This window comes from Astyanax mexicanus, chromosome 22 (assembly GCF_023375975.1).
Source record: "Astyanax mexicanus isolate ESR-SI-001 chromosome 22, AstMex3_surface, whole genome shotgun sequence".
NCBI lineage: Eukaryota > Metazoa > Chordata > Actinopteri > Characiformes > Acestrorhamphidae > Astyanax > Astyanax mexicanus.
Window position 1 is genome coordinate 23,964,081 of NC_064429.1, and position 27,101 is coordinate 23,991,181.

The 27,101-nt window shown below is 37.7% G+C and overlaps 1 protein-coding gene across 1 annotated transcript in view; it reads left to right on the forward strand.

Annotated features, from left to right (window-relative positions):
- The window catches only part of ppef2a (protein phosphatase with EF-hand domain 2a), a 30,318-nt gene extending 5,467 nt beyond the window's left edge, over positions 1-24,851 (forward strand). Inside the window, exons 2-19 of the mRNA XM_022667551.2 lie at positions 4,779-4,838; positions 5,461-5,490; positions 6,532-6,540; positions 7,699-7,826; positions 8,941-8,995; positions 9,088-9,263; positions 9,880-9,994; positions 10,315-10,361; positions 10,946-11,112; positions 12,146-12,182; positions 13,433-13,582; positions 14,925-15,287; positions 16,765-16,950; positions 17,343-17,485; positions 19,307-19,413; positions 20,961-21,124; positions 22,047-22,134; positions 23,125-24,851. Coding sequence (XP_022523272.1) covers positions 4,787-4,838; positions 5,461-5,490; positions 6,532-6,540; positions 7,699-7,826; positions 8,941-8,995; positions 9,088-9,263; positions 9,880-9,994; positions 10,315-10,361; positions 10,946-11,112; positions 12,146-12,182; positions 13,433-13,582; positions 14,925-15,287; positions 16,765-16,950; positions 17,343-17,485; positions 19,307-19,413; positions 20,961-21,124; positions 22,047-22,134; positions 23,125-23,426 — 2,319 coding nt within the window. The 5' untranslated portion in view covers positions 4,779-4,786 and the 3' untranslated portion in view covers positions 23,427-24,851. The remainder of the gene's footprint in view (positions 1-4,778; positions 4,839-5,460; positions 5,491-6,531; positions 6,541-7,698; positions 7,827-8,940; positions 8,996-9,087; positions 9,264-9,879; positions 9,995-10,314; positions 10,362-10,945; positions 11,113-12,145; positions 12,183-13,432; positions 13,583-14,924; positions 15,288-16,764; positions 16,951-17,342; positions 17,486-19,306; positions 19,414-20,960; positions 21,125-22,046; positions 22,135-23,124) is intronic.
- The last annotated feature ends 2,250 nt before the right edge of the window (positions 24,852-27,101 follow it).

Consider the following 27,101-nt stretch of genomic DNA (forward strand, 5'->3'; position numbering starts at 1 on the left):
CAGTGGGTTCTTCCAGATACCACTGCATCCAGACAGCTGTAAGCTCACCACTTTCATCACACCATTTGGAAGATTCAGTTTTAAGCGGCTGCCGTTTGGAATTACCAGCGCACCAGAAATCTTCCAAAGGAAGATGAAAGAGACACTGCAGGGGCTAGAGGGTGTCGAAGTGTTTATGGATGATATTCTGATTCATGCGGCTACAATGGAGGAGCACGATCGTCGCCTGGAGATGGTGATGCAGCGCATTGAGACAGCTGGTATGAAACTCAACCGCGAGAAGTGCTCCATCAGGCAGAATGAGCTACGATTCCTCGGACACCTCATTGATCAGTCTGGTATCCGCCCTGACCCCGACAAAGTGAAAGCTATTCAGCAGCTACCCCCACCTGCAGATGTGCAAGAGTTGAAAAGAATATTGGGAATGGTGAATTATCTAGGGAGATACATTCCCAACCTCTCAACAGTAGGACAACCACTGTATGAGCTCCTTAAAAGAAACAAGAACACATGGACGTGGGACCATGCACAACAAACAGCTTTTGAGAACATCAAGGAGCTGCTGACGACTGCACCGGTACTCGCGTACTACGATGTAAACAAGCCAACTGCTGTGTCGGCTGACGCGAGCAGTTACGGACTGGGAGGGGTACTCCTTCAGCTCCATGGAGAACAGTGGAAACCTGTGGCATTTTGCTCCAGACGCCTTAGCGAAGCAGAAACGCGCTATGCCCAAATAGAGAAGGAGAGTTTGGCTGGCGTGTGGGCATGTGAGAAATTTGACAGATATCTCACAGGGCTGGAGCAGTTTAAACTAGTGACAGATCACAAGCCATTAGTGCCACTTATCAACAACCGCAGTCTGGACAATGTACCTTTACGTTGCCAGCGTCTTCTCATGAGGCTCATGAGATTCAACCCCATTGCAGAATATGCTCCTGGGAAAACTCTAATCATTGCAGACACCCTGTCACGTAGTCCGTTGGCCTGTAGCGACGTGGACACACACAGTGATGTAGCTTGTTATGTGGCCAGTGTAGTAGGGGGGATCCCTGCATCACCAAGCAAGATGGATGAAATCAGAACAGCTACATCCATTGATGCTGAATTGGCGTCTGTCATAAAGCTCATAAGAACTGGGTGGCCTGAGCACCTAAGCAGTGTACCTGAGGCTGCAAGAGAGTACATTCAAGTGAAATCCGAACTATCAGAGTATAATGGCCTTGTTCTTAGAGGGAGCAGGATAGTTGTGCCGCGAGCAATGAGGGGTGAAATTCTCCTGAAAATTCATGATGGGCACCAGGGCCTAGTGAAATGTCGAGAAAGAGCAAATTCATCCGTGTGGTGGCCCAGACTCAGTAAGGAACTAAGCGAGCTGGTGACTTCATGTCAAGTGTGCCGCGAACTGAAAAGAACACAACAAAAGGAACCTCTCATCTGTACAAAACTCCCGGAACGACCCTGGCAGAGGATTGCAATGGACTTGTGTGAGTACAAACACCAGCAGTACCTAGTGATCTCTGACTATTATTCTAGGTTTCTTGAAATACTGCATCTTCCAACAACAACAAGTGCACAAGTCATCAAGAAACTGAAAACTGTCTTTGCCAGATTTGGTATTCCTGATGAGGTTGTGAGCGATAACGGGCCACAATTCTCATGTGCTGACTTCCAGGAGTTTGCAAGACAGCTCGACTTTAAGCACTGTACATCTAGCCCTCACTACCCACAAGGCAATGGACATGCTGAAAGAGCTGTACAAACAGCAAAGAAAATTCTCAAACAAGAGGACCCAGTGCTGGCTCTGATGTGCTATAGATCCACTCCATGCTCCTCCACTGGTTTCAGCCCTGCCGAGTTGCTGATGGGGAGAAAAATTAGAACTACACTCCCAACCTTGAAGAAGAATCTCCTACCCAAATGGCCCAGTAGGACTGCAGTGAAAGTAAAGGATGGCCAGGAAAAGGCTAAACAAGCCTACTACTTCAACCGTCGTCATGGAGCCAAGCCCTTACCTGCACTGCGACCAGGTGATGCTGTGTTCCTGAAGCTGGACAATGAAAAGTCATGGTCTTTACCAGCAGTTGTCTCAAGTGAGAGCACAACTCCAAGATCTTTTGTCGTCAGAACACATCACGGAACTGAGCTGCGGCGTAATCGCCGTCATCTTCAGTTAGGGCCTGTTCACCATCCTGCAGCTGACCACAACACAGGGACGGATCAGTCTGATGTACCTACTATAGAGACTGTTCCTGCTAGTCAGAATTTGGACAAGCCTACAAGCCCTTTACCTACTCTGACCGTGACCAGGTCTGGTAGAGTGTGTAAGCCAGTCAGCAGGCTCGACCTGTAGGCTAACACAAACCTATGGCCTTTGGGGGGAATGGGGTGAAAAAAAAAAAAGAAAAAAAAAAGAGACAAAAGTGGTATTGTCAGTTATGTTGATTTGTGACCATGTAAATGTGACAGTTATAATATAGTACCTTGTTTAAGTAAGGCATACTGAAGTGTTTCAGTGTGAGATAACTTTGGTTATTAAGAAAAACAGATGTTATGTTTAAGTTAAAGTGTTCCTTGCTGTTATAGAACGCAAAAGGGGGAGATGTCATATATGGTAGTTAAATGTGCCTGTGCATATATTAGCGCTATTTACGGTAGTGAGAGCGCGGGCATCGGGAGGGCGGAGATAAACAAACTGGGTAGAGTGTATGCTGTTGCTGGCTGAAGTTGCTCCATTAAAAGATCCATAAAACAAAGTAAAGCTTGAGTTTCATTCCTCTACATTTTTATTTGGAATTTGGGAGAAATGTTGTCCGTAATTTATAGAATAAAACAACAATGTTCATTTTACTCAAACATATACCTATAAATAGCAAAATCAGAGAAACTGATTCAGAAACTGAAATGATCTCTTAATTCTTTCCAGAGCTGTGTTTTACATATCTATCACTCCCTTTTATAGAGCAATGAACTCTTCATTAAGATTTTATTAAGGATTTCCGACATATGAATTGTAATATAATAATAAAAAAATCCCAAATAAATAAAACAAATTAAATAAATACTTTTTTCAAAAGACAAGGGCACTCTTTGCCAATAATAAGGTCAGAAATTAGTTTTGAGATTGCATCAATTTATTTTACAATATTTTGATGTGTTATTTTTTAAATGTAGGCCTACTAAATTCACATTTTATACAAAGGTAAAATGTTGCATATTCTAAAGCAAATAAACTGTTTGATTTTGCTTAATTTGCTTTAAAAACACATGTAAACACAACAATACGTTAAATATTCCTACATTGTTTTCTTTTTTCCAATTTGTTCAAATGCCTGTACAAAACAGGCATAATCACATCAAATCAAATCCAATTTATATTTGTAGCACTTTCTACAGCTTTTTTCATACTTGACCAGCATGACCAGCAAAATCAAATGTAATATATACTTTGCCTCTTTAAAGGCTGGTTAATAACGTAGATTTTCACATGGATCACAAGCTTTTCAACCACCTTCACTGTCAAAGTCTCAGCTTAGGCAAGAACTGCTGGAATTTCCTGCAGGGACATGCTGTGTCCAGTTCCCTCCCCTGTTACTCCATTAGGTAAAAATAGATCACTGAGAACTTGTTGTCACCTTTTAATCAGTGTCTAAATACGGAACTGTGGGTCTCAGTTGTTCCTATGTTTGAGAAAAAATTGTAGTGTTGGATATTCTGCAATTGTGCTCTGTGCTAAATCTTCCCATTTTATTGAATTTTGTTATTTCCCATTAATTTTACTGTTACTACATGCAGTGTTTATACACTTTATACTAGATTACTCAAAAATAGTTTTAACACTCATCTAAAGCAATTTTAACTACTATAAAAGATTTTTTTTTTTTTTGCAAAAAATGAGAATTGTGTAGGTCACTATTTAGAAGACTTCAAATATATTCCTTTTGAGCTTTTCCCTTTATGCTAAACATTTAATAGCATTGTTGAATAATGGAGCAGAAACAGAAGCAACAGCTTTTGGCCACAGTCCCTGTTTGTACAGTAATTTGTTAAAACGAATTCCGGTTCGAATCCCAGTTCATGCTACTTGCCATCAGCAGCCAGAGTCTGAGATAGCACAATTAGCTATGCTCTCTCTGGGTGGGTAGAAGGCGCTCTCTCCCAACATCACTCCAAAGGGTGATGTTGATCAGCACAAGGAGTCTGTGAGCTGATGTATCAGAACCGAGTCACTGTGCTGGGATGCTACCCAGCAATGCTACATACTTTGTAACTATATTTATCGACTTTTCAGACCCTCTAGCGATTTTTTTTTTAAAGCGACTAGCTTCAAATCTAGCGAGTTTTTGTGTTGTTATTGAAGACTACTCACTTTTTTCCTACCTTATTCCTTTACAGCTTAAAAAACATGTATTATGCAAATTAGGCAATGACATCACTTAGCAACTTCTAGCGACTAAACACTAAACACATGGGGAAAAAAATACACAGTGCAAAATATATTGGTTTTGGAATTAGTTTTACTGCAAGGTTTGATACTCTACATTTTTAAAATACCATTTTTTAAGAAAAACCTTTTAAAATCTGGTGTTCCTTATTTGTCTATGTCGCTAACAGCAACATGCTTGGACTTCAGAGCTATGTTCAGCTAGCATTGCTAATATTTCCAGGATGCATACATATGATTCTTTATACACTATTATTGTATGTTATCTACATTTTTATTATTTTTTTCATGTTTATGATCATTTTATGATAATGGTCTTTCCTTGTGATTGCAGGAGAAGTTATGGGCTGTGGAGTCACAAAAGGAGGTGAATTCCATAAACGATATGATAAAGGTAAAACATGTATTTTGAGTTCTTTTTTTTTTGTCATATAATTTTAGGGTGAAAAATAGAAAAAAGTAATAAATAATCATTTAAATAGTACCAATTGACCTGGCTGCTAGACTGACTTACATCCTCAATAACAACTGAAAAACTTTCCTTTTCACAAGAAGTCACAATTCTGGAGGCGGTTTTTGGTCCCGTAGCTGGATACTTTTAAAAATGGAGATTTCCATCAGTTCGATTTTGCAAACATCAACACGCTTAAAAAAAGAAAGAAAACACAGAGCTTCAGTTCCAGTTTATACACTATTCCTTATGCAGTGTACAGTACCTATCATGAATCAACAGTTCTTAATCTCAATTTAAACTGCTCATTATATACTCTATTAATAATAGATACATATTTATGTTTATTCTAAATGTTTCTGAAAGTTTAAATTTAGTGCTAATGGCATGTACTGTAAATGTGGTAGTTTTGTGATTCATTGTACATGTGGTTTACCATATAGGGAGTAATTATGTACTTGAGATACACTCAGAAACATGCTTGGGTTGTGATGTCAGCATTTACATTACTTTGTATATAAATAAGTTGTTAAAAATAGCTTTGCACGTATGTTTTTTCTCACAGATGGGAATATCATCTCAGTTAGGATCTCAGGTAATGTCACGTGTTTATTTGGCATAATTTTTATTTTGGTTTATATCCAAACCTAGTAAAATAGTAATAGAATAAGGCCTTTAAGCTTAATATATTTTTAAGGAAAATTAAACATGCGTACAATTACTTTCCATAATGTATAGTAAATAACATACTTTGCCTATGCTCCTTATATGTGTTTCAACTATGGTTTGGTAAATATGACAAAATTCCAAAAGACGTTTTCAAGATATGCACTCTTCCCCTTTTTTCTCTTTATTTTTCCCTGTTAACGCTCTTATGCATCTTACTCCCTGGTACATATGTACAGCTCTGGAAAAAATTTAAAAACCACTTCAGTTTCTGAATCAGTTTCTCTGATTTTGCTATTTATAGGTATATGTTTGAGTAAAATGAATATTTCTGTTTTTATTATATAAAGTATGGATGACATTTCTTACAAATTCCAAATAAAAATGTAATTTGTAATTTAGAGACTTTATTTGCAAAAAAGTGAGAAATGGCTGAAATAACAAAAAAAGGCAAAACTTTCAGACCTCAACTAATTCAAAGAAAACAAGTTCATATTCATATTCATTCAAGTTCAATATTTCGTGGAATAATCCGGTTTTTAATCACAGTTTTCATGCATCTTGGCATGTTGTCCTCCACCAGTCTTACACACTGCTTTTGGATAACTTTATGCCACTCCTGCTTCACAAATTCAAGCAGTTTAACTTGCTTTGATGGCTTGTGATCATCCATCTTCCTCTTGATTATATTTCAATTTGGTAAAAGTAAAAACTCATCATTTTTAAGTGGTCTCTTATTTTTTCCAGAGCTGTATATCATCAGATATTATCAAATTTGTTCTGAAAAAAAAAAAAAAAAAAAAAAAAACAATGGTGATATACAAAATATCTCAGAACATGCTCAGAAATGTATAGTATGTATCACAATACCAATATTTATTACAATAAGATAAAATGTTGTCATACTGCCCACCCTTAGAACTAAAGTAACAACTTTTTCTTTCCTTCTACTCTTTGTGCACACCCGTAGCTGCCATAAGTAAGTAATATGTACTTATTTTGTATTTGTAGTGATGCACTATAATTTTCTGGCAGTAGCCTAATTCAGTTTGTTTTAGTCCTGCTCCTGGAAACACACAAAACTGCACATTTTAACTTCAGTCTTTCTGACTCATCTCATGAGCTCATTTGCTGAATTAGTGAAATGAATTAGTGAAATCTGCCGCTACCCAGGAGCAGCACTGGGAAAAACACTAGTCTAATCAAATCAGAGATGCAGTAGTAGTAAGAGACTGACCTACAGAGCTCTGCCCCCTGGCTCAGCCATGCAGTCTTCACAGCTAGCGCTGGAGAAATTAGGACATGGCCGACTGCAGACTTGGCTAACCTTCTCCGACTGGTGTTGGTGTTGTTTTGGGCCAACACTGTTAGTGGGAATCTCTGTCTACAAGGTCATTTAATTTTAGCCTGTCAGCAATATAGAGGTTAGTTGCCACTGGGAACAATTCATTGGAGGTAAGATTGGGTCAGAGCTGAGGTTCAGTTCTTACAGAGAGAAAGGAATGCACCCGGAACAGAATGACAGTAATGGTTTAAAACTGTGTTTGATTGTTACAGAAAAACTACAGTTGCAAGAAAAAGTAGGTGAACCCTTTGGAATTATTTCTGCATAAATTGGACATTAAATGTGTTCTGATCTTCATCTAAGTCACAACAATAGACAAACACAGTCTGCTTAAACTAATACCACACAAAAAATTATAACTAGTTATTAAATCCAAAGGTTCACATAATTTTCCCACCCTCACTGGGAATGTTAACATTTTGTGTTAAAAAAAACATGCAAACATATAATTTTTGTGTGGTGTTAGTTCAAGTAGACTGTGTTTGTCTAATTTTGTGAACACATTTAATGACCAATTTATGCAGAAATCCAAGTGATCCTATAGGGTTCACATACTTTTTCTGCAGACACAGATTTGCAAATGTACATGCACAACTTGTCAAGTCCCTGGATAAACAAGTATAAACACACCTTTAGTATTAACCTTGATTTCAGAAGAAATAATGAAAATAAGAAGGTTTCCCAATACTTTCATCCATATATTGTACATACATTAGATTAAAAGTTTGTATGTTAAATGCTGAAACATGATGTGTTTAATGGCGCTTACCCTCTGTCTCACTGTAACTAAAGCAATCCGAGCTGCAGTTCTGATCCAGCGCTGGTACCGGCAGTATGTGGCCCGCATGGAGTTGAGGCGCAGATACACCTGGAACATCTTCCAGTCCATAGAGTACGCCGGACAACAGGATCAGATCAAGGTAAGACGCTCACGAATGTGGTTCACAGACATCCCGAGTTGCAAAAATTAATTTCATTGAGGTGCCCCTGGACCTGGATTTGGACTACTGGCATATACAGCATCTATTTGTCACATTAACTTACCTCAGTATATATGTATAAACTAAAAATGCCCACACTAAAAACTAATTGGCTGACTCACAGATTCTTTGCAGAGAACAGGCCAATTAGAACCCTTTCTGTCTCTCCCAATAGTGGAACAAATTACCTTCCATTTCATGAAAATGCACACGAGGGGAGCGTCTTTCTCTCCCTCTCCTTCTCTTTCACACACGAGATTGGGGGTAAAAAAGCCTGTGCTGCCTGCTGTCTAGATTCCGAGAGATTTTATCTGACTTGCGGGCATCAGGAGGCTGTTATTGATATGCGGTAGGCTCTCTAAACTTCCGGGAGACTTGGGGCATCTGCTTTCATTCTATAGGGCTCTAAATATGATTTAAAGGAGTTCTTGTCAGTCAGTCTTGTATCAGTTGAGGAGGCTCTTACAGACCTTTTATCCTGGCAATTAACAGGTTGAAAGTTAAATTAGGTGTGCTTAATTAAGGAAAGCAAAAATCTGCACAGGAATCTTGCCCTTCAGGGCTAAAATTGCTCACCCCTTGCTGTAATAAAACCTTGTTTATGCAGTACAGTACCATTTTTGGTTTTATTAAGAACTATATTCAACAGCTTAGACTTTGACAGTTCATAGTATAGATATATAAAAAACTATTGGTTATTACCTTGGAGCAGTGGTTAAAACATCTTAGGCTACAACTTTTGGGAATTGTGGTGATCCACAGGGCTCTACACTAGGCCCCATGAAATTGATTTGTAGACGTGTGGCCTTACATACAGGATCTAACTTGTTGAATGTCAAACACAAACAAAACTAAAGTTATAAAAATAAACATTTTTAAACATTTTAGATGATTATTTTTATGTGTACGCAACACATTTTCTAAGGTAATCTGGCATACCACCTTAGAACGCTTTTCACATCAGAGGTTATAATATAACACAGTTATACCTGGAAATTGTGGTGAAATAGTCAGTCACAGTCCTTCCCTTGACTTATTTCCTTTCTTTTTGCAGCTGTATAATTTTCTTGGCTATCTTGTGGACAACTTCACACCCTCAAGCAACGAAAGTAAGTTCCTCCTAGAGTATACTTTATAAGGTACTTTTAGAATGGGTTTCTGTGGTGATAAAAGATTTCTAATAATATGTTCCTCTTTCTAGGAAACCTGATCTCCCACATCTTCAGAGAAAACGAAGTATGCCGTGATATAGAGTGGGAAAGATTCTTCGACTACAGGCATATCGAAGTGCCAGACATCTACTCAGGCCCAAGGCTAACTTTTCCACTGAATGCAGATCAAGCTGCTGATCTCGTAGAGGCCTTCCGAAGCAAACAAGTAGGTGCTTCAACTGCGGGCTGAACTTCAGATGCTTTCAGGTCCATTCGATAAGCCTGGGTTCACACTACACAAGTTACACAATTTAAGGCCCCATTTTCCAGTCTTGGACAGTTTATCAGACAAAAGCCTTAGTCACAAGCTTTTTTGGTATGTGAAAAAGACTGAAAGACAATATTTAAGTGATTATCGACACCTCAAAAACATCCGACAAATACAGCTGTGGAAATAAATAAGCTTAAATAAAGCTAAATAAACGTAAACACTGAGTTTCTTTGATTTTACCAAATTGAAAACCTCTGGAATATAATCAAGAGGAAGATGGATGATCACATGCTATCAGACCAAGCTGAACTTCTTAAATTTTTGCATTAGGAGTGGCATAAAGTTATCCAAAAGCAGTGTGTAAGACTGGTGGAGGAGAACATACCAAAATGCATGAAAACTGTGAAATTGTAAAAACCAGGGTAATTCCACCAAATATTGATTTCTGAACTCTTGAAACTTTATGAATATGAATTTGTTTTCTTTGCATTATTTGAGGTCTGAAAGCTCTGCACAAATTGTATTTTGTTTGACACATTTTTATGCATGTTTTGTCATTTTTGTCAAGTAGCAGCTCCACTCTCGTTATGTTCTACAACTTCTTGGGGAAACATGGAAGCTGCTCAGAGTTCTGCCAAATATCAACCGAATCTCAACCTGCCATAGCAAAGAAATCACAATATGCGGTGAGAAAATCCATCGAGGTTGTTTATTGTTTAGACAAATATTGTGAAAATAGGATGATTATTTACACTGGCATGCCAAAAGTCATGGAATAGCAGTATTTAAGTTACCTTGGGAAACTTACAATTTTGGCTATTACTGCATATTCAATGCAGGATGCCCCACAAACATACCCTGTAGGCCAGTAGGCCAGTTTCTTAGCTTTCATGGGATATGACCTTAGTACTTGGCCCATGATCCATGACTTTTGGCATGTCATTGTGTTTTTATCATGTTTTTATACTCTGTGGTTCTTATACTCTGTGAATAATTTGAATTTTAGGTGATTTACATGGACAGTTAGAAGACTTGCTGCTAATATTTTACAAGGTAAGTATAATGTCACAAGAATAAATACTATATATGCCAGTAGATCTAGTCTTATCTAAATTATGACATCACTAGATTAACATAAACCTCACTAAAATGCATATTATTGGCTTTTCAGCACTTTGTTCATCTAGGTATAATTCAAACTTTAAGGGCTGAAATATGCCAAAATAATAAATATGCTGCTTGACATCAGCAGCCAGAGTCCAAGAGTGAAATTTAATTGGTCATGCTCTTTCTGGGGTGGGTTGATGGCATCTTAGTGTGATGTTAGTCAACACAGGCATCTGTTGAGCAGATGTTTAAGAAATGGGGATCCAGCGATGCTGCAAAATCAGCAGTTTGAAAAGAGGTGGTGGCTTTACATATGTAGGAGGGCTTTTGGGGGTATCGCAAGTGATGGGTTGTTTTTATGAATGGGGACTTTAAAATGATCCCTCCAAATTGGGTAAAAATGCTTTATATTCATTTGCTTTATGCTTTATAAAATATTTAAATAAATAAATAAATACATAGCTAAGCAAACATGTCCTTGCTAACTGTGATGTTTAATACTAATTAAGACTTTGCTTGTGAATATGTAGAATGGGATGCCATCTATGGAGAAGGCGTACGTTTTTAATGGAGATTTTGTAGACCGAGGCAAGGACTCCATTGAGATTCTGCTCATTCTGTTTGCCTTCCTGCTGGTGTATCCTGGAGAAGTTCACCTTAATCGAGGAAACCATGAAGATCACATAATAAATCTCAGGTATTTTTAAATATACAGATAATTATACGGTCAGCATATTACCAGATACCTCTTCTAGTAAATGAAGTCTGTGTGACTTTTATCACACCGTAAGGATTACTATTTGATAATTTTCTTGTGATATCCTAGTAGGAAGAAAACCAAAAACCACCAATGGTTCTGCAGAGTTTAATAGGTTAAGGTTTCATTGCTCTCAGAAATCTATACAGTTATCTATACAGTTTGTATTATTTCCAAAGAACTGCTGTTAGAATAAAACACTTTGGAGTAGCCTCATCTAATGAAGAGTAATAAAGCTCTTGGATGAATTAGAGATGATGTGCTTGTGATACAGACACATCCAGCACCTGACCTTACAAATTCAGTTTTGAATGAATGCAATCCAAATTGATAACACTTTATATGGAGGGTTCAACACTGTTGCTCATCTAACATTCAACTGAATGTCTTAAATATAACTTAACTCTTGAATGTAAATGATTCTTTTCAGGACCTAACCCTACATTTAAGTCAAACCCTAACCCTTACCTTAACCATAAATCAACCCTAAAACATAACCCTAATCCAAAACATTTAATCTAACCATGAAGCTAACATAAAATATGTATAGATTATAATGTATAGATAGCAATTCAAGGCAGAGTTAGATGTAGGGCTACATTCAATAGAGAATAATTTATTTAATTCACCTTTGAGTTTAGTTGCATTTAATAGACACAAAGTTGAATGTTAGGTGAGCATCCATAAGGCATCTATAATGGACAATTCAAATAAAGTGATACCAATAAACTTAATAACCAAAATGATCTGGTAGATTTGTTGCACATTCTCTGTGCAATTACATATTCTCACCAGAGGGGTCTTCAAATCCCCCAAAATCTACAGACTGTCCCTTCAAAGTAGAAACAGAATAAAATGGATTCATTAGAAGGGGTGTCCATCCAAACATTTGAACATATAGTGTAAAATGTAGAGTACACAGCTAAATATAGCTACAGTGCTCTTATTAGTGGTGCTTGTTCTTTTTTTAAAGGTATGGCTTCACCAAAGAAGTGCTGGGCAAGTACAAGGTAGGCATTTGATCTGATTCCCAACACTTTCTTATATGCAAGATGTACAGCAAGTTGAGGACATCCAGTGTTGTTTGTTTACCTCGCTGTGTTAGCACCTTATCCTTCTTAAGTAACTATAAAGGAGATTCCATTACATTTTCTCAGAACACCTTGCGTAAACTCCGAGCAGCTCTGGCTGACAGCAGTAGGAAGCAGAAGGAGGCTTTAAGGATTTTTATTTATTTATTTATTTTTAGTTGTTTTGGGAATAGTGACCACTTCCTTTTATCATGATGGCTGTTATTATTGTATATGGCTGTCTAAGAAAAAAACCTAAAAATTATGCTAAATACACTTTAACCAGGCAGGCTGAGGTCACTTGTCCTTTTTTTCACTGTGAATGCAGGTCAGTCTGCTGCTAAGAGGATTACGCTGTCGTTAAAGGTCTATGGACTGGAGAAGTCACCCGTCTTTAGCTCCATCAGGACTGGCTGTTACATAGGCTTTAAATAAATGCAGTGGCACACTTGTTGATGGAAGTGTCCATATATACATATCAGGTCATGAAGACAGATTTCAAGATTATTTTTAATATATGTTTTTTATATATTTATAGATTCTGTTTTAAGGTAGTTTTACCCTAAATAGTCTTAAGTTACTTATGTCTAGACAAGCATCTCTCTAGGTCAAATACTGAATCTGGCAATCTGACAATATACAGTAAATCAGACTGACCAGCCCAGAGATTAAGGACAGATTTACTTAAATAAATCATGTCATATGAACAGATCCTCAAAGACCTCCTTTAAGTAAGAGGTTTGCTATTAAGGACACAGTAATATGGCAGGTCACAGACATACCACGTCTGTTATGATATACAGCGTAAAACATACACAGACATGCCGAATGTTATGTGACAAAAAGCAGGCTCTCAAAGGGAATGGCAAGTGAAATGCTGATTGGTTTATTTTATGCTACACACGATGAATTAATTATGATTAATTAAAATAATTACTGCATGCCTTTTGTTTTTTTCAAGTTGTGCAAGGTGTACTTTTCCTGTCGTTATGATAGCGAAGACAATCTGAAACGCCTTAAATCAAGTTGTGTGGTTGACGGCTCACTCAAACTCAGATAATCCATGTATCTCTCTTTTTGGCATGTCCATGTCTATGACATTGCTTTGCCGGTGCTTTGTCAGCATATCCCTGGTTTTGTCTGTAATTAGATTTTGAGGACTATTTCTGTTCCACTTTTCTGTTTGCCAGATGCATGGTAAACGTATCCTGAAGCTGCTGCAGAAGATCTTTAGCTGGTTGCCCTTGGCAACTGTGATTGACCAGAAAGTGTTAATAGTCCATGGAGGGATCTCGGACACGACTGACCTGGCTCTGGTGGCCAGAGTGGACAGACACAAAGTGAGTGCAAAACACACAAACACAAACTAAGCAAAGCATCTGCAAAGTCTTTTGCCTTTAACCCTTGTGTGGTGTTCATATTGTGTGTTTATCGAAAATGTGTTTTGATATATGTTTTTCACAAAAAATGAGCCAATGCCAATGAGTTTGAGTCAGAAAAAATATATTTTAGTATCATTTGATGAAAAATGAAAACGGGTTATTAATAATATTGTTATTATTATACGGGAACCATTTTTAACAACTAAATTATGATACACTCACTGACAAAAAAAAATGCACTACCGGTCAGTCAGATATGTACTGTATTTTTCGCACTATAAGGCGCATCATATTATAAGGCGCACTATCAGTGAACGTCTATTTTCTGGTCTATTTTCATACATAAGGCCCACTGGATTATAAGGTGCATTTTAAGAGACACTATAAGGAACTTCTAATTCAACAGGTCTTGCCACTGGGTGGTGGTGGGGTGGGGAGGGGGGATAGCTAACTAAATTTAGTAAAGCTAAGCTAAGTAAAAAAAACTGTAATAAAAAATACTTTTTTAATTCATATTTTAGCTGGCTGTAAATCTACTAAAATGTTTATTTGGTTGAGTAAAGAGCTTTTGTTTGTTTACAGTAAGCTTAGAAAACCGAATTTCTCCAGCACTAGGCTGGAGTATTAGCATTAGCATTAGCAGCTAACCGCTCCAGCACTGGTGAGGAGCTGGCTACAGGCCGATAATACTTCCCTCTAAACGGGGAAATAGCGAGCACGGTTAGCAGGTAATGCTAATGCTACTCCAGCAGCGTTAGCCGGGGTTAGCAGCGGCTTATGATAATGCTGCTCCAGCCCTGGTGCTGGAGAACTAAACTGAGACTCCTGAATAACACTGCAATTTGGCGGAGTGGCTTTACTGCTCCTTACAACCTGACTGGTAAAATTTATACATAGGATGCACCGGATTAAAAATGCGCACTGACAATTTCTGGGAAAATTAAAGGATTTTAACTGCACCTTTTATTGCGAAAAATACGATACATTACCACAAGACTACATAAAGTTTTTCTAAAAAGGCTGTCAGAGGCTTCCAACTGCAATTTTTCTTGGCAGGATAATGCTCGCCCACATAAAGTAGGGTGTGTGTCAGAATGCAACACTTCTTAGGCCTACCAAGAAACACAATTCATTTATCCTTTTACTCTAATAACTCTGATATTGTAATCATTACATGTACACACAAAAAATAATTCCAATCCAATATGTAATTTTTATATTATTAATTTTTATTATTTTATTATGTTTTCCAAAAGGTTATTTTGTGTTTTTAACTGGTGGGTCTACTTCTTTCCTCCAGTATGTATCTTCTCTAAGGCCTCCGAAAAGGAGGATTAGCCACTCTGTCCGGGCTTCAGTGGACTCAGACATGGATGAGGACTTGGTGGGCTCAAAGTACAGCATTCTGAACAGGAGACGAGCCTCTCTGACCTATGCCAGGCCTTTCCCTGCCCGCGAGAGCTTCCAGCATCGCTCCTTACAGGACTTCTCATCCACCGTAGCACGGACCATGGAAGAGGAGTTGGAGATCCGGCGCAGGCAAGCTGCCATGACCCGCCCCGGATACAGCATGTCCTGTAGAAACCTGAATACGTCCATGTTATCTCCGTCTTCATCTGATTCACTTGATGCCTTTGAAAATGTCCAAAATGAGTGGAAACAGGTTGGGTTGTTTTTTTTTTACAACTAATTCTTACAGATGTTCCACGGGGAGTTATATTTCTCAGATATTATGTCCATGTTGGGCCTGTATGTGTAGCCCAACTTGGTTCCAAACACATGAAAAAGTCAGTGATGCACCCCATTAGGGTCAGTAATAGGACCTGATGGGGATAACCATGGTTCCCAGTTGAGTCTGTACCTATGGGTAGCCCAAATAGGATCCAGAAAGTCTAGTCCATGGTTTTCATATTGTTCCTACATTTGATGACAGTGGCAGGACCAGTAGGGGTGTAACATTGGCCTCGTCTGTCTTGTGCACTGTACATGGGACTTAGCTGGGACACATTTGGGAAACTCATGCAGAGCCTATGGCCACCTGTAACCCACCTAGCCCATCTTTCACCCATATAAGCCCTTCATGAGCGTGTTGGCTGGATGTATACTGTCAGTGTACTTTTGAGGAGATCAGCTGTAGAAGGGGGTTTACTTGGTTAACATGTAGTGGTCTGTTCAATCTGCAACAATATCTTTTCTCCCAGCTAACAGGGAACCATCCTACAACCTTGGCTAACATTTTCTAAAACTTCTCCCAAAGCTATGAGCAATCGTTTCCACAACAACGTTAACCTCATTTATAGCTCCACAAATATTAGGTGAAAAGCTTCAGCCAGTAACATTAATGGAATGTTATAAAAACAGTACAATACCTTGTCCAAAGTTCCCCCAATGTTAGAAGAACACATTCCCACAGTTACATTCATGTAAGATTATGAAAACGTTGTGTGACCTTGTTCAATATTCCCCCAATGTTAGGTGAAAAAGTTCAGACGGTAACATCAATGGAAAAATAAAAACATTGCAAGAGCTTGTTCAAAGTTTCCCAAATGTTCTGAGAAAACATTCCCACAGTAACATTTATGTAAGATTATAAAAACATTGTTTGACCTTGGTCAACATTAGAAGACAAAATTCCCACGCTAACACTAATGGAACATTATAGAAACTTTTCAAGACCTTGTTTAAAATCCAATCAATGTTAGAAGAAAACAGTTCCACAGTAACCTTCATGTAACATTATTAAACATTGTGACCCTGTTCAACATCCCCCCAATGTTATAGTTTAGACAGTAACATTAATAAAATGTTATCAAAACATTACAAGACCTCTTTTAAAAATTCCTCAATGTTAGGAGATAAAGTTCAGACAGTAACATTAATAGAACATCATAAAAAAAATTACAAGACCTTGTTTAACATTTCCACAATGTAAGGTGAAAAAGTTTACACAGTAACTTTAATGAAATGTTATAAAAACATTACAAAAGACCTCGTTTAAGTTCCTCAAATGTTAGGCGAAAATATTCCTATAAAATATAATGTTAGGGGAATATTATTAGGGGAATATTATTATTATTATTATTAGGGGATATATTATTACATATATGCATAACTATCATAGATACTGCATTTTATTTCAGATACTGGACTTGCTGTGGAGTGACCCCATGATCCCGGATGGCTGTGTCCCCAATGAAGTCCGAGGTGGAGGCTGTTACTGGGGTCCCAACGTCACTGAGGAGTTTTTGAACAAACACAGCATGCAACTCATCATCCGCTCCCACGAATGCAAACAAGACGGATACGAATTCTGTCACAACCGCAAGGTATTGATAAATGTTTTAATTAATTGTATTAATATAAGCAGAAGTGTAGATATTTAATTTAGATATTTAATCAATATCAATTGGCAGAAAGAAAAATTACATTACATTTTTGCTATTTTTGTGATTACAAGAAAAAAAATTCTATTCTATTCCATGCACCAGTCTTACACAATGCTTTATGCCACTCCTGGTGCAAGAATTCAAGCAGTTCAGTTTGGTTTGATGGCTTGTGATCACCCATCTTCCTCTTGATCCAGAGGTTTTAAATTTGGTAAAAAAAAAAAAAAAAAAACTCATAATTTTTAAGTGGTCTTTTATTTTTTTACAGAGCTGTAGCTCTGTATATCCCCATTTCTTCTTTGCTCAGCGCATTCATTTTTTGTCATCTGCAGGTCCTCACTATCTTTTCCGCTTCTAACTACTATGAAGTGGGCAGTAACAGGGGGGCGTTCGTCAGGCTTGGTCCAGACCTAGTGCCTTACTTCATCCAATACCAGGCCAACAGCATGACCCGGGAGATGAGCGTCAGACAAAGGTAATCAACACTGGTAATTTTCTATTGTATTTCATGTTTCATAACTGAAAAAAGTACATTACTTTCTTTTTTATTTTAAATATGGATCAGACCAAGCCACATAAAAATGCAAGTGTAAACACAACCAGCCTGCTTTTAAAAACTACATTTCTCAAACAGCTGGTCACTTCATGCGAAAAGTATCTGGATTGTATCATGTTAAGAGTTTAACCACATGTTAAAATCACACTTTTTTGCCACATTTTACATGTATTTAATTTTTACTTAGCTTTTTTAAGTTAATATGCTGTTTATATACTTGATATGGATGCAGTTTAGTAACATGCAGCTCTACAAAAGTAATTTTATGATTTTTAAAACAGTGATTTAAACATTTTAACTTGATATTTTGACTGAGAGTTCAATTTAACAATTACAAAACTGATTATTGTGAATACTTTACACCTTAGGACCTAATGGAACATAATGAGCGATGCCACTTCCGTACTGCAGGTGGTGGTAATCAACCATTATTAGCTTTTAGCTCAGGGCAGTGCAATGTATCACATATTAAACAAGAGTAACTGAACAGTACTGTCTATTTTGCTGTGGTAAAAGTTTTTTTTTCATTGCAATTATTTTATAGGGAGTAATTGGTCAGAGAGAAAAAACACAATTAAACATATACTTTTTCCAGTCGGATCCTGTGGGTCACTAGTAGATGCTATGCTTCCATGGTTAGAAGTTCTTCACCCCTCTCTGAGATCTTTGTGGGCGTTATATTTTAATGAACATTTGTGATTGACAGCTGTCTATTACTGGCGTTAAACATTTGTTAACATGACCATAGCAAAGCACACAGCCTTGAGATGAATATGCATAACTTGGTGAGTGGATATGGATAGCTTGCTGGTAAGCTCACCAGCTCACTGGTTCTGTTTGCTCAGACTCGAAGAGAGCCTTGTGATTGGTCACTTTTATACTTTTATACACTGACTCACTTTTATACACTTTTTATTCTACATCCAGAGGAGAGTGATATTAGTAAAATATGGCAGAGATTTGTTGAGAAGATTAACATTAGATATACTTTAAACATAGGGAGGGGACTGCGGTAGCAGAATTAACCCACTCAGATTTAAGTTAGCAAAGGCTAAAAGTTGTATTTTTTTGTGAAATACAATAGGTCTCTCTGGTGGATTTTTACTCCTTTTGAACCTGGACTACCCACTGTTGTGTGTTTACATAGGTTTACATAGGATCTCCAGGGGATTTTGTGTTTTACAGACTCTAGAAGGTGGTCAGTGGCACTTAGCAGGACATTACAAGTGTTGTAAAGTAACAAATGACATTGCAAAGACTGTTATTAGTGTAAAAATGTCTTTATTGAAACATTTTTATTTAAAAACATTTTCCATCTTGCTGCCTCCTGGTGTCGCAGTGCTGTTAGCCAATCAGAGGCGATATAGTTGCATGTATGAATATTCATGAGAAAGGGAAGAAATCTTATTGTTTCTCCCCGTCCACTCCTTCACTGGACTAAAGCATCGTTACACCGGATCAACACAAAAAAACAGCTCACATGGCATTCATTTATACTAGAGACCACAACTAGACATTTTAAAATGAATGAAAAAATGATAGAATAAGACCTTTATGGAAAGTGTGTGATAATCCAGAGATGCAATTAGCAGCATGCTTAGTAGTAACACTAAAGATACTTGTGTAATAACTTTTTAAGGGGTTAAAACCTTACTTTAATTAAAGGCATAATGACATCCTGTGTACTGGGAAGCAATTTAATCTAGTTGTTTATTTCTATTGTGCTTTTTTCCTGTTTAGTTTGAGACGAACAGAGCACTCAGCGCTGAAGGTCCTGAGGGAGCAGCTGTTTGCGCACAAGTCGGACCTCATGAGTGCCTTTCAGCAACACGACAAGGAGAATACAGGTACAGCAGAAACCTTTATTAGTGCATTTTAACTTTAAAAAATCATGTACACTCAATATTATATAATGTCAATAGTATTTTTCTAATATAAACATAAAATTAAAGCCAGGTTTTATGATCTGTAGGGCCCTGGTCTGCAGATCTGAGATCCTTTACTATGCTGACTTTGGCCCAAGTGTGGCTCCCTGTGGATGATTTTCCTACTAATCTAAGCATTTTTCACTGTGTGTTGTAGACTACAAGCTCAGTGGACAAGCATATCTATCTAAAAGCAGACAAAAAACATAATAATGGCTGAGTTATATATTTCTTGTGATTAAATGTTCTTAGTTTTGGCTCTGTAATACAGTTAAGCTTAAAATGATACAGTACTTTCAAGGCTGAAGTGCAAAATGTGAGCTTTAATTCTAGTACATAATGTTTATATGCGTAGTATATATATTCCAAGGACTGTACTGAATAATTGAATGATGAAATACAAGAATAGTTACAAGGACTAGAACTTGACAAGAACTTGGCAATATGATGCGTATCACAAGCTGTTATGATTCAATATATCACAAACAATATCGATATTTTCCTACACCCCTAATCGTAAATGTCATGGTCATTTAATCTAAAATGATCTTTTCCTGATTTAAAAGAAAAGGTGCTGCCAGTATGATCGGGAGATCGCTGTTTCGAATCCCGGTTATGCAGCTTGCCACCAGCTGCCGGAGCCCTGAGAGAGCAAAATTGGCCTTGCTCTCTCTGGGTGGGTAGATGGCGCTCTCTCCCCACATCACTCCAAAGGGTGATGTTGGTCAGCACGAGGCGTCTGTGAACTGATGTTTCTGAATCGAGTCGCTGCGCTTTCCTCCGAGTGCACTGTGATGCTACTCAGCAATGCTGCATCAGCAGCAGTTCAAAAAGGTAGAGGTAGTGGCTGACTTTACATGTATCGGAGTAGGCATGTCCAAGTCTTCAGCCTACTGGTGTTGGGAAATCACTAGTGATGTACTTGAAACTGTATATAGAAAAGCCTTTATTGTGACTTTATGGTTCAAGAACCCATAGACTAAATTAAGTAAAATAAGGAATATAAGGACACCTGGTTTTTTTTACCTACAGACAGTTTTTAAAGTGATTTATATTGGAAATATCCACGTTTTAATTAGTATTTTGAATCTGTTTTCTGTTTTATCTGTATTATCACACAAGTTTGAGTAAAGTCTATATTTCAGAATCTTCCTGCAGAATGCTTATGTGCGGAAAAACAGGGGACAGTGAGTTTTGGGTGGAATTCAGAACATTTTAGTTACCATCTCATTAGCTGCTTTAATCTCCATCTGTGCTTTTGCCGTGCCAGTTTCATAAGAGGATGTAAAACAGAGCCAAATCCTATGAACAGTGAAATTACAATTACAGAGTCAAATCCGCAAGGCCAGATGACTCGAACTGGCTATTATATCTCTGTCAAAATCCTGCTATAATCCAATTCTTTACTCTTTGAAAAAGAATAGCAGAGCGCTGCTGATGACGGTCTTGTCCTCTGTGTCCGCTCTCAGGCCTCATCTCTCTGAGTGACTGGGGCAGTGCGATGAGCCAAGTACTGCATCTGGACCTGCCCTGGAGAATGCTGCGCTCTCAGCTCATCACCACCACCACCGACGACATGCTGGACTACCACAACTGGTTCCGGAACCTCGCCATAAAAGAGAAGAGCTATGAGGTAAACTGATGCTTTGTACAGGATGCCAATGATCTTAGACATAGCAGACTCAGTTCCAGTCTATATATATATATATATATAACCCCCATACCCTCATATGACATTTTACTGATAACAGTGTGGATGGTCCTTTTTGTCTTTGGTCCACTGCATTGTACAGCATAACAAAGGTTTGCTAATAATACCTTGCCTATTTGGTTCTATCTCTATCAGCTATTGTCAAATGATAGATCTTGATGCAGACAGATTGGAGAGCACAATGTTAAGCTTAGGCTTGCACCCGTAAACATTTACCTATTGAAATCCCTCACCAGTCTTTCAATTGTTTAATGATATCATGCACTAAAGAAGAGGAAATATTTATATCCCTTTCAATCTGTCTTAAAATAATTTTCTCACATTTTGCTACTCAAAGAGTTTCAACCTTTCATGAATACTGCTGTTGTACCAAATCTTTAGACATCACCATTTATAAATCTCATCATTATTTTGTATTTAATTACTAGGTCTGAATTGTCCTCAGTCCCACATTTTTTGGAATGTGTTGCAGGCCTGAAATGTGGGAATAGATGTGTAATACGTACTGATTGAACTATCAGGATATAGTTTTGCTGCTCAAGCATGAAGTTTATCTTCTAAGGCAAATGTCTGCGTCTATGCCCATTTTTCAAAGGAATGTAAACACAAAGCATCCAGGGATTTTAGGCGAAAAAGTCAAAACCATACATCAATATAGCCAGTGTGCTTAATTGCATTCCTAGTGCTGCAAGACAAAGCACCTCTGGGACGATCTAACAATGAGTCAACACTTTCTTTTCCATTATTAAACAAACGCATGCACAAATGCGGAGAGTGTCAAATCGATTTGGTTTGTGTTGGGTTTATTATACACCTAACTTTCCTATTCATTCATTGTGTGCAGCATATTGAGCAGACCTTGTTGGACACGCTTTACAAGCACCGTTCCACACTGGAGACCATCTTTAGGATAGTGGACACAGACAACTCAGGTATGGCAGCACATCTTTAAAAGCTTAATCCCGTTCCTCTTTTTTATCCCTACCCCTTGTTTTGAGTGGAAGGGGTGAAATCCTTCCCTAAGAACTGAGATCAACTCTTAATTTGTGGGTTTCTTTAGTTGCTTGTGCTGCTATCTTGCCAGTGATTCTCAGCTCTCTGTTTGGATTGTGCCTCTGTTGCAGCTGAGTCTTGTATGTTGCCAAATAGATGCTGGCACAAATGCATGATTGGTGATAAATCTAGCAACATGGAAGACCAAGAAAGTGTTGCAATCTGGTGGAGACACTTTCTGTGAAACTCTGTGTGTGGGTGAGCATTATCTTGCTGAAAAATGCCAGTTGGATGCCCTGCCATTAAACGCTACACATGTGGCTGCAGGATGTCCTGTACATATCTCTGAGCTGTTATCTTGTTATCACTTGGATCACTACTAGGGATAACTGACTGTTATAAGCAATGGCTTTCCAGACCATCACTTTAGCACTTGGGGTCTGGGGGGATTAGGGGGCGTGTTGGGTGGCGGGCCTGTCCATTGTCAGATCCCAAACAGAAATTGGATATACTGCTAAAGATATTTTTAATCTTTTAGGTAGCAGTGCAGGTTTTTGGTAATGACACCACTGCAAACAAAGGTGACGGACAGCCTAGATGATGGGCAGTTGGGCTAAATAATAAGTTTGCTTCTCTTATTACATTGACAAACCCCCATTTCAAAGTCTGTTATCTGGACAACATGTTTTGCATCTTCAAGTGCATAATAGAGGCATGTGTATCAGTGAACTGACTACCCAAAAGTAGTCATTCACAGCCTTTTGTAGAGCAGTAAGGGAAGCACTTCTACAGTGTCTGATGTGAAGAGTTCAATGAGTGTTATTTAAAAGTGTATTTTGCAAAATTTGATTAATATAACCTGTTGTGTTTGGACGTTTGCTTGGTTTGCGCATCTTCTTCTACTTTTTCTTTGTTTGTTTATCCCCCAGGCTTCATTTCTTTCGAGGACTTCCGCCAGACATGGAAACTCCTTAATGCCTATTTGAAAATGGAGATTTCTGAGGAATCCATCAACGACTTGGTGGTCAGCATCGACACAAACAAAGACGGCAATATAGACATTGACGAGTTCATGGAGTCCTTTCGACTGGTGGACAAGAACATGCTTGAAAGAGGAAAGAGCCTATTCATGCGGAGGTCAGAGGAGTATGATGGACCCCAGGATGAAACCACAAACCAACCCCCACAGACTCCCACAAACAAAGAAGGGGGATTTCTTGCTCCTCCGTAACCGGTGGTTCACAACAGTGGTTCATATACTCCTATACATATTTTACCTTTACACTTCTATGTGGATAAAGGTTCATAGTGGACATTCTGCAAACACAGGGAGTTTCTTCAGGAACTTTATAGACTTTTTGAATGCAAGTTCATGGTAGGAGTGCACGGCCTGGAACTATTGCACATTCAGATGCTTTATGGATCCTTCTTAAATCAAATGGTTTAGTGCTTGGGTGCACTCTGTGTCAAGTACATTCACCATAATCTACAGTAACAGGAAACCTATTAGATTCCATTTTTTCCATCGAAGTTATTTTAACTTTTTTTTTGTGTGTGCGCATCTAAAACTAGTTTTGGACCCTAATTCTGCAATTCCATTTATATTCTCTGCATCATTGAAATTCTGATTAAACCTTAGAACCCATTAATACTTTTGTTTTTTGAATGCTTTATATTTTTTGAGTGAACATACTCTGGGATCTCTGCAAGATTAAAATTATTTTTTGTTTTCTATCTGATTTTCTTCACAATTTAGCTTCCCCAACTATCCCATTAACTCGCCCTCGCCAAGGACCACTATAACTTGCAATGCCCCCAATGTTAGTAGCGGCAGGTCAAGCATATGCCTCCTTTGATATGTATGTGACGTCAGACACATTTTTTGAACAGCCACCTATGCAGGACCACGAGGCAGCCAATGCACCTGGAGGAAAGCGCTGGTTGCCCATCTTTGATACATCAGCCAACAGACATCTGAGCTAACCAACATCACACAGAGAGAACAAGGAGAGAAGGAAGAAAATTGTGTTCTCAATTGTGCCGATTTTTTCCTCAGCGTTAATTAATGACCTAGTGAATGAATCTAAAGGCATTTAGCATTTAATTTAATTTATCACAATTTCTCAGTCCACATGTCCACCATATAATAACATTTTTATCCTTTGTGCACAAAGCAATAAACAGTATCTATGAGGTAAAGATGATCCTTTGACTAAGGGTACATTATTTGTTGCCTACATATTTGTAAATATAACATATACAATATATTTTCATTACCTTATTAAACATGCTAAGCATGTATTCTTGTCATTGGTAGGTAGAGTAGGATGTGTTTTATTACAGTACTACAGTACTAATGGAAAGCACTGTGGTCTCTGAATAAACAGGCGCACATCGTCAGCGAATAAAGTTTTGTGTTATTAATCATAGAAATTAGACTCGCGTTGTCAGGTGGAGATGATGATGCCCCCAAGGTGCTCCCTTATATTCTGCTTGATGGCACTAGACTGTGCAGAAGATTTGGGCACACTGCTGATTCAATCAGGAAGTCTACCTCTGAGAAATGTTTACAGTAGAGAGCAGGAGAGCAGGATTTCTTCTTTTTAAATGATGCAGCATTGTTCAGCAAAATCTAATAAACTGGCAGGAGAACAAGTCTTGGATTGCTCTTTTTTTTGTGAAGCAGGCTAAACAGCCATCCTATAGTAAATACACCCATCAAGCATAACATTATGACCATCTATGGCACTTATTTCTACTCTCATCAAGGGCACTTTGTGATTCTATAATCAATCAGGCGTAGGAGTGGGTTTAACATTGTGAGGGACACATTTGCTAAAATGAATCAAAGCCCACCCTATAGTGACTTAGAACAACATTTGTGGAATTACAGTTAATCACAAATAAATATATATTTTTTTATTTACGTCTGTTTATATCAAACAAATGGTCACTTTACAACCTGTACAAATGTACTGATCAGTTATCACAGTTATCATGGCATGTCAATTCTGTTCTATCCTCACATTTACTCCACTTTAAAAAAAAAACAGTAGCATTAGGTCCTGTGTTATTTTTTTTCTACTAAGAGCACTTATTATGATGGTGTCCTTTTATCAAAAAGAATGTAACTTTATATCATATATTATGTAACATTATATCACTTTTGTTTCATAGAGATTTTTGTTTCACAGAGATTGAAAATAAATGGTAAATAACTCAAACCTTCCAGTCTGTTAGCAAAACAAGACATTAAAAGACAAAGACAAAAAAGTCGTTTTTATTGCAGTATATTGTCATTGTTCTGATCTATTCCTCTCATCACTGACCTCGCGTGTAAAGTTGGCGCGAGTTCCCTGACGCCCAATGAGGTGAAAGCTCAGGACAGTAAAGCCATACATATCTTATATGTATATGATGTCTATGAGTAAAGCTGCTGCTGACTGCAGGACATTTCTGAACAGGCATCTGAACTCAAGCCTAAACAAAGTGAAAGACCATAAAACAACCAGAGCCAGTTGCTAACAATAAACACAGCACGTGAAACGCGCTTTTAATATAAAAGTTTATTTTAAAACAATTTCTGCTTTTCTACGGTAATTATTAATCCTTTTTTATTTCTGCTGTTGGGTGGTACACATTAAATGCATAGCCCCTGTTGCAATCTTTCAATTAATCCTCTAAGGATGTTTCTTGAAACAAATGTTTGATTCTTGATTTTTGGTCAATTTTATGAAAGGTATTTATTTTAGAAGACTCCAGAGGCAAGCATACGAAAGACGGATTTTTAATGTAGGTAAAATCTTTCCAAATTGACCAGAATCAGATACGTTTAGAAACGTCTCAGGAATTATAGGCTCATTGATTGTTAATAATGTTACCATTTTATCTGTAAATCTTAATAAATTATCTTTCGCTGGCATGAAAAGTTGAATTCATGAGCTCTAAAATCTAGAATTTTTTTTATTTATTTTTTTTCCATATTTTGACCACTGCAGCTTCAATTCAATATTTTGACATATTTTCAGATAAAACTTTATAGGGTTTTCAGTACCAATACTTCATGAAAATGCCTGTAGTTCATATTCTGTCGCAAGATTTAGTTATGTAATTTTAGGCAGAAAATGGCAAAACTGGCTTGGAGCATAAGAGGTTAAAGATGGGTGAAAGCTGGTAATTGGGTCAAAGAAAGGTAAGAAATCTTTCCATCCATCCATATTTGCATAACATACAGTTAGAGTAGTAGAGTCCCATTCAATTCTTTTTATTTTACTCAAATTATGCTTTTACCTTTGTTTTTTATTTTTTCTATTCATACAAATTTCTATTTCTATGTCACAGATGTGTCTATTGCTCTGATTTAAAGCACTTGCACCTGATTTTGGATCCAGCAGGTGGTGCTGTGGCTCTGAGCCAGCAGTTCCCATTCATCTCACTGTAAAAAAAAAAGAAATACTTTCCTGAAGGCCAACACAGCATCTCTCATAAAGCAGGTTGTATTATAAGATATTATTATCTCATATAGAGCTCTTGAGATATACACTACATGGACAAAAGTAATAGGACAACTGCCCATTTATTTTTTGTTTTTATTAAATTAGGCATACAAAATAATGTATCCTGCCTTTGTAGGAGTGAATGTCTCTACTGTCCAGATTAAGGCTTTTTAGAGTTTTAAGCTTTTGAGCTGTATGAATTTGATTGCATTCAGTGTCAGTGGTAAGAGCATTAGTGAGGATAGGATGTTGGATGGTTATTATCAAATTTCATACCTACATCCCCAAATTAGGTGTGGTGAACAATGGGCAAATGATGACACATAAATTAGATTATTTTATCTTAATCCAGTCTGGGTCTTGTCACAGTTTAAGCTTGTACTCGACCACTAAAAGTCTTTGTCTTGACT